The sequence below is a fragment of the Pollachius pollachius genome (assembly GCF_949987615.1).
Source record: "Pollachius pollachius genome assembly, chromosome: 3".
NCBI lineage: Eukaryota > Metazoa > Chordata > Actinopteri > Gadiformes > Gadidae > Pollachius > Pollachius pollachius.
In genome coordinates this window covers 19630978-19639084 of record NC_136936.1, presented here as the reverse complement: position 1 = coordinate 19639084, position 8107 = coordinate 19630978, and the positions used below count along the sequence as shown (strand labels likewise).

Below are 8107 nucleotides of genomic sequence, written 5' to 3'. Positions count from 1 at the left end.
CTTCTGATACCAAAATCTTGTTCGGGATAGTTTATTTTTATTTTCCACAATTTGCATAAGGTTGTTCCTCTTGTGTGCGTGTGTACGTGCGGGTATGTACTTGTGTGTGTGTGTGTGTGTGTGTGTGTGTGTGTGTGTGTGTGTGTGTGTGTGTGTGTGTGTGTGTGTGTGTGTGTGTGTGTCTCTCTCTTTCTGATACCAAAATCTTGTTAGGGTTAGTTTATTTTTTTTCCACAATCAGCATAAGGTTGTTCCTCTTATTCGAACATTGTGGCTCTTTCGTTTAAATTCCCTGAGGAGAAAGAAGTCAGAGTGAAGTTCACATGTTGCGAAAAGTCCCTAAAGGGCTCTGCATGAACGGCCGACTGCAGTACATAAGCAGCACTTTGTTGCAGGCTTCAGCTCACCTAGCTTAACTTTGTTTCAAATAAACATTGAAATCTTGTAATTGCTCTACTTTTTCAAAGGTTTGTTCACTCCAATGTTGTACAAAACGAGTGAGTGTACCTTGGGTTTAACAATGTAAACAATGACAACTTTAAAACATTGTTGATTGGCATGTTCACCAAGGATCTGGACAAACCGCACAGAGGATGGACATGGGCACAACAGGAACCCCAGACACGTTGCTAGGCTGTGTTCCTGTTGCAGATCTCTGTTTGCATTTCCCTGTGTATTACAGTCCTCTTAAAGACATTCACACCATGTTCACTTCACTCTGACCTCTCTAAGGATCAGTGAACTGTAACTCGGGTCATGCAGCTGGTAAGACAGATCATTAAAATAAGAGGAACAACATAGGCACAACGCATACAAATAAACACTCATCTCAGGCAGCAGGCACCATAGAGCCAGTCGAGTCCTAAACGATTGTGTGATCAGAAAAGGCCTTCGGAAAGCGGTGAGTATTAAAAATCAAGGGAACTGTTTTAACCGATTTTTTCATGTCATTATCATTAATTGGGTGTTCTTAGTGTTATCATCATAATATGTAGCTTTTCTGAGTCTCTCTCCTGAACTGTCTTTTACGACGGTGTATTAGGGACACGCATGATATATTTTTTTACCATGACGAGATTAATGTCGAAATGTCGACTTAGATCTCGGAATTTCGAGAATAAAGGTGAAATACCATGTAGCATGTCGAGATAAATCTCACACTTAGAATAAAGTCAACATTTCGACTCTCGACTTTTCGAGAATAAAGTTGCCATATCATGTCGACTTTATTCTCGAAATGTCGAGATTAATGTAAAGGATGACGACAAAAAGGCTCGTTCTATCGATGACATGCAGTTTCTAAGAACCATGGGCCGTAGAGTCGATGAGGGATCAGCTGGGTGGCTCCCTTGCCCCTCAGAGCTCGATGGCCACGGCTGCCTGACACACGCACACATACAGGCTCCACAATCACACACAGGCTCCGCACGCGCGTGGACACAGGCTCCGCACGCACGCAGACACAGGCTCCAAACGCGCACACACAGGCTCAACACGCACACACAGGCTCGACATACGTACACACACAGGCTCAACACGCGCGGACACAGGCTCCACACGCGCGCAGACACAGGCTCGACATGCGCAAAATCGACATTTCGACATTAATCTCGTCATTTAAAAAATCATCATGCTTGTTCCTAATACGCCTTCGTAGTCTTTACTGTCTTTGGTGAAACATAATTATTTGTTAGAGACACATAATTAGTCAGTTAATCTATGAAGCCTGATATCAATACTAAACCAATTATATATCACAGTAATATAATAGTTATACTATTTTCATCCATTTGTATTTGTCATCCACCGTATTTGAAAAATATTTTTGCAAAGGTAAATGACGCCAATAATTAATCTTCATTTTATAATGTAGTGCAGACAAGTATTATCCATATGTTTAAGGGAAGATATGTAGCTTTTTGCTGTATTTAAATTTGGCACCTATAAAAAATATGTGTGTTCACTGTGTTTGAGGTCGGTCAGGGGATTTATCATTGATTCAGTTTCATTCCGCCCTTTGTAGTGTGGATGGAGATGGTCGATTCTCGACTCCACCGCACTATAACGACCAGGCTGATCTGACCGGTATCCCTTCACAGAAGACCATGGCCAGAGAGGGATACTGGTGTCCATGGTTTCCACAATATGTATCTCTTTTGCTTCTTTCTTCCATGCTTTATTTCAACCCATCACTTGCTTATTCAATACCAAACTGCATAGTACTGTTTTCTGGCCATACTGGGGCTGGAATCAGCGTTGACTGCTCTTACCATCAAATAACTTCTGTACCAGCTGGCCTACCCCAAGGTCTAGTGTGGTTAAACATCGGGGAAAATCGAATTAAAAAACTTAGCACGCATGACTTCAGGTATTTCTCCAACCTTACAGTGTTACATATTCACCAGAACCAGATTGCTCATATTGAATACAGATCTTTAGTCCATCTGATAGGGCTGAGGGAATTGTACATGCAAGATAACAAACTGACCAAGCTTCCTAATCACCTCTTCCATGGTATGTTGAAGCTGTCAGTGCTTGACCTCAGTAGAAACAAAATCCTGCTCATCTCTCCTTCTGCCTTTGAGTTAACGTCCAGCTTGAGAACGGTCAGACTCGAAGTCAACCAGCTTAACCACATTACTAACATTCTGCCCATCTTCCAACTACCACACATTCAGGAAATACACATCGGTGGTAACAACTTCTCCTCATTTGAATCCAAACATCTGCCCCACAACATGAGCTCCCCTGTCAGGTTGTTAAATCTATCTTCTAATCCTTTAGAAGTGTTGAGCATCACAACAAGCTACTTTAAGGATCTCGAGGAGATCGATCTTTCCAGTTGTGGAAAAGATGTTATGCATGTGGACCTTCCAGACCCATCTTTTCTCAAGAGTATAACTCATATTCATTTTCATAATACTACAGCCTCTTTCGAAGGCATCTGTGAGATCCTAGAGAGTGTTGAGTCCCTATCCTATCTACAGTTCTCTAATATGGAGAGATGGATCAACAGCGGCCTCCTCAAAACAGCCTGCAGAACCCTATCTCTGCGGACCCTGGACCTCCGTTTGAACTCTTTGGGCAGTGACTATGAACTGCCCCAGTGTGGCCAGCTGAACGAGTTGGACTTATCTGACAACAACATTAGCGATCTCTCCAGTCAATCAGTGCTAACAATGAAGCGACTTAGACGCCTCGGTTTGCGTGGCAACGTCCTCCAAAAAGTGCCAGTGGTTATAAACAGTCTTTCCTCACTGGAAATCCTAGACCTGGGTTTCAATGACATTCTTAATTTAGGCTGCTCAGATTTTGTTAATTTAACAAGCCTCAAAGAACTATATCTCCAGTACAATCACATTAGGAAATTAAAGAGGTGTGTTTTTCAAAATCAAAATGATCTGAAAGTTCTGTATATAAATTCAAATATGCTTTTGGAGCTGGGAGGAGTTTTCGAAACCAGACTTCAGAAACTAGAATTCATAGATATGACTCAGAACGAAATACGCAATTTTTCAAAGGGAAATTTTAAGGGTTTGGAATCCTTGCAGCATTTGGATATGGACAAACTTTATTCTTCTGTTAATGTCTTTGACGGATTGCGCAACCTTAAAAGTCTTAGTGTGTATTTGCCATTCGAAATTATTCGTTTCAAAGGACTGCATGAGTTAAGAAATCTTACAATATATATGGATTTGCCAGAGGGCTTCAATGGTACATATGCAAATAATTACAAAGGCCTAATGGAATTACCTTCTGTGAGGAACATTACAATAATATGCAAAAGTTTTCACTTTGAAATTCCTTTATATATCCCTTTGTCTTTTTTGCACAAAATGAGACATTTAGAGCATTTCACAGCTGTGAACTTCTACATCGAAGAGCCAAATTTGGACACTTTTATGTACGCGTATCATTTGAAAAGCCTTAGCATAAGGGCAAGTTTTCTGACAGACATGAGCCCCGAGCATTTTCAAGCCATGTCTAATCTTGAGGTTCTGGACCTGTCGGAGAACGCCTTCAAGACTTTGGATTTCCTGGAGGCCAACCTGACCAGTCTAAGATGTTTGATCCTCAGTCAGAACGAGTTGACAGTGCTCAACGAGTCCGTCTTTCAGTCTCTCCCTGCCCTTACCTATCTAGATCTTTCTGACAACCCTCTGACCTGTGACTGCTCCAACGCTGGCTTCCTGCTGTGGGCACTGAGAAGCGAGCGGACGCAGCTCATCAGAGGCTACAATCAGCCCTGTACGTATCCGCTTAGCGAGAAGGGAACCATGCTCCTTGACTTTGACGTGCATTCCTGCTGGATGGACTCCAGCTTCCTCTGCTTCATTTCCACCACTTCCATAGTACTGTTCACTTTACTCGCTTCCTTCAGCTATCACTTTCTGCGCTGGCAGCTGGTCTATGCTTACTACCTCTTCATGGCATTGCTGTACGACATGAGAGAGGGGAAGAAAAATGAGCAGCACCGCTATGACGCGTTCATCTCCTACAACGTCAAGGACGAAGAGTGGGTCCACAGGGAGATGCTTCCTGCGCTGGAGGACGAGCGAGGCTGGAAGCTCTGCTTGCACCACCGAGACTTCCAGCCAGGTAGGGCTGCCTCTCTGTCTGTCTTTGTGACTGCCTGTCCCTTCTGTTGTCTGTCAATGTTGAAGAGTAAAAATACTTGTCTCATTTATTCCCATTGCCCTGACAGAGGATTCCGGTGTTCTTTAACAAAGTTTGGATGCATGGCTGTATTTGTGTGATTGTATGTCAAGCATACAATGAAATGCATATTGTTCATTATAGTAGTTGCCTTTTCGGTCTTCAAACTTGACCATGAAATACAGATAAAAAATAATTAAAAAACAAGGCATTGCATTGTGAAAAACAGTCCCATAAAAGTTTTGATGCGGCCCTACTTCTTCCACAGACTCCAACTTTTTACCAACACTCCTCATGTTAAGAAAATTGCATTCATGGACCAAACGTTAACTCTGCAGGTAAGCCCATCATCGAGAACATCACAGAGGCCATCTACAGCAGCAGGAAGACCATCTGTGTCATCAGCAGACCCTACCTGGAGAGTGAGTGGTGCTCCCGAGAGATCCAGATGGCCAGGTGGGGACCACAGCGACCTTCTCACTTTTATCTAATCAAAGACACCATGAAGCAAATATTAACTTGTCCACTTTGATGGCTCTTTTTCTAGATCATACGACAACTCTTTATTAATTCTCTGAGGGAAATGCAGGTATTACACCAGCAAATTATTAGGCTGACATCGCCAGACCAATTCACAAATGCGTATTAGTCCGGAACCTCTCCGCACATTTTTGATTTTCAAGGGATGTTATCAACAGGCGCTGACCAAAATGAATCTGGATGCATTTGGAATGAACAATCAGAGCGAAGGAACGTGTGACACATCAGCTATCTTGGCTGTCTATGAAAGTGACTCAATGGCGCTCCCATAGGCCGCTCCTCCGTACATTCAGTGTACCTGCCCCATATTAGATTTGTTGGTTGTGATTGGCCCGACCCTGGCACGGTCTACAGGAAATCTATCTGAACAGAAGGGGTACCAGATGTAGCCTGTGTATACCCATGCTGCCTTGCGCGTGATTTCATTTCAAGCTGCTAGGCAGCCTGGATTCCATGGATCAGATTTTCGCCTGAGATAGGGAACCAATCACAGAACGGGGAGGGACGGTAAGACGATGACGACTAGGGTTGGGCATCGAGCATCGAGCATCGATTGGAACCGGGACTAACATTCCGGTTCTCCCGGAATCGTTCAAATTTTAAAATTTCGATTACTAGTTTCGATGCCCAGTCCGCCGACCGGAAGAAGAAGCCGCCGAAAACTAACGATGAAGAAGCTTCCGGAGAAGCCGCGAAACTGTTTATGCTCGCGTAAACATGGAAACTGTGCGGCGGCGCTCGAAAGTGCGGCTTAACTTTAATAAAATAAATGACAAGTCGGCTCGGTGCAACACTTGCAAAACGATTATATCGTGCAAAGGAGGGTGTACAACCAACATGATTAAACATCTCCGGGGTCATGGTGTACAGATAACAGCATGCCCCGTCTTTGACGCGCTGCGTCGGCCTTCCTCCGTTGCTTCATCCTCCGGATCCGACTCTCTCTCTCCTCTTTGTTTGTTCGATATTCTGCACCAGGTTAGCCCATCAGTGGGAGCTCAGTTACATGTTTAAGTACCTGCAGGATGTCTAAATGTGAAGTTTTCAAAAATGAATTAAACTATCTTGTGAAAAGTATACCTCTGTGAAAAGAAAATTCATAACATTTATATTCATTTCATAGATTTGATATTTATATACTAGTTGAAAAATTTCATAGAGTTCATGGAGAAGTTCAGACTATTTCATCCAGAAAGACTTCTGGTTAGCTAGCTCATTTAAAACATGTAAACTTTTTTGACCCTGCCTCTTAAGAGAATCGGAATCGAGAATCGTTAGGAACCGGAATCGAAACGAGGAATCGGAATCGGAACCGGAATCATTCAAATTCAAACGATGCCCAACCCTAATGACGACATCTATGCAACACACCCATCGTCTTCTTCCTCATCAAATTTCTTTCACTCTACATACGTAATTGATACGATTGGCTATGAGCTACGTACAGACTCAGATGATAGACATTCGTAGCGCCCGATAAACGGCTCCGGGCAATCGTAAACCACGCCTTAAATATGAGAAAATGAATGTGTGGTTCCCAGACCTCTTCTCAATGTAGATTGAGATGAGGTCTGGCGTTAGCCAGGCTTGGCCAGATACACATGCCAGAGAAAATTAAATATGAGCATGCAGATTCATCTGGTTCCCAGGGCTGTCATTTGCAACAGCCTGAACCTGTGCATTGTGTCCCCAGCTTCCGCCTCTTTGATGAGAATAAGGATGTGCTGATCCTGCTCTTCATGGAAGATCTCCTGGACCACCAGCTCTCCCCTTACTGCCGCATGAGGAGGATAGTGAAGAAGAGCACGTATCTGAGCCGGCCACAGGCCGGTCAGAACACCGACGTCTTCTGGCAAAATGTACACAGAGCTCTAGAGAAGGGCCAGCCATAGGGGGCCGCAGTAATGAGGCGACCACATGAGGCTTTCAGAGTTGCATTCACACACAGTGAAGGATTGCAGATACAGATTCAACTGCCAGATCCTCATGGTATATGTATAATGTATATCAACGCTATCTGGCTATGTAACACTGGATCAGTGTTAAATGATAGGAACCTGTAGGCCTACTTTAATTTTTTGATTAAACACCAATAAGAACAAATGCAAAACTTAATATTTGGCCCATTGAATAGTTTTGAGCTGAAGCAGTCATACAGTAGGCTATATAGGCTACGCTACTAGGACACCTTGATCAAACATGAGTGGAAAAATGGATGACTGTCTAGCCATAGGCAACAGTGCCACCACATGGTAGATATAGGGACCTGCCTCTGTAGTCATAGACTATAGCTCTAAATCTCTGTTATCGATTAGTCAGACCAGTTTAGGTGGCTAGGCTAACTACCGTCACCGGAGCAAGTCCGGCTGTTTTCAAAAGCATCTGTCATTTCAAAAGCAACAAACAGATCGCACATATCCTAACAACAGAACGGACAAGAGAAACGTATAAATCCCTTTATTTACGGCATTATGTTGTGATATAGTGTCAATAAAGACCAAATATATATAGCTTTACATTTACGGTAATACTTGTCTTGAAATTATAAAGAGGAGGCGGGGCGTGCTGGTGTCATATACCATTGTTGGGAACGGCAGTTAACGTTCCTGAACAGCATATGCCGTTCCACCTGAATGGTAGTTACCCTTCCTGAATGGCATATGCCATGGTATGTCAGTGGTTGCGGTGGCACATGCCACAGGCCAATAAACAATCTCGGCGCTACTGAAATTTTCCTCATATTATTTAAAAAAAAAATTGAAACCAGTAGATTACCTTTGCTGTGGCTCAAATCTATAATAAATCCTATTCAAAAATCCCAGAAGGACGACCCTAGAGTGCCCCTTAATTACAGAGGTATCGGTTTAATGAGCACAGTCTATAAACTATACTCCACTCTGCTTAACAACTT

General features: G+C 43.1%; 1 protein-coding gene across 1 annotated transcript; it reads left to right on the top strand.

The window, feature by feature from the left end:
* Nucleotides 1–830: 830 nt before the first annotated feature.
* LOC307072429 (uncharacterized protein) lies at nucleotides 831–7385 on the top strand. The gene is made up of 4 exons (XM_079731722.1): nucleotides 831–901; nucleotides 2024–4599; nucleotides 4995–5112; nucleotides 6890–7385. The coding sequence occupies exons 2-4, from the start codon at nucleotides 2106–2108 to the stop codon at nucleotides 7086–7088; spliced, it is 2811 nt and encodes a 936-aa protein (XP_079587848.1). The 5' UTR covers nucleotides 831–901; nucleotides 2024–2105; the 3' UTR covers nucleotides 7089–7385.
* Nucleotides 7386–8107: the final 722 nt, after the last annotated feature.

Coding starts and splice junctions, on each gene's coding strand:
- LOC307072429 (XM_079731722.1), top strand. CDS start 2,106: ATGGCCAGAGAGGGATACTGGTGTCCATGGTTTCCACAATATGTATCT. Junction 4,600..4,994: donor CCACCGAGACTTCCAGCCAG/GTAGGGCTGCCT, acceptor TTAACTCTGCAG/GTAAGCCCATCATCGAGAAC. Junction 5,113..6,889: donor CGAGAGATCCAGATGGCCAG/GTGGGGACCACA, acceptor TTGTGTCCCCAG/CTTCCGCCTCTTTGATGAGA.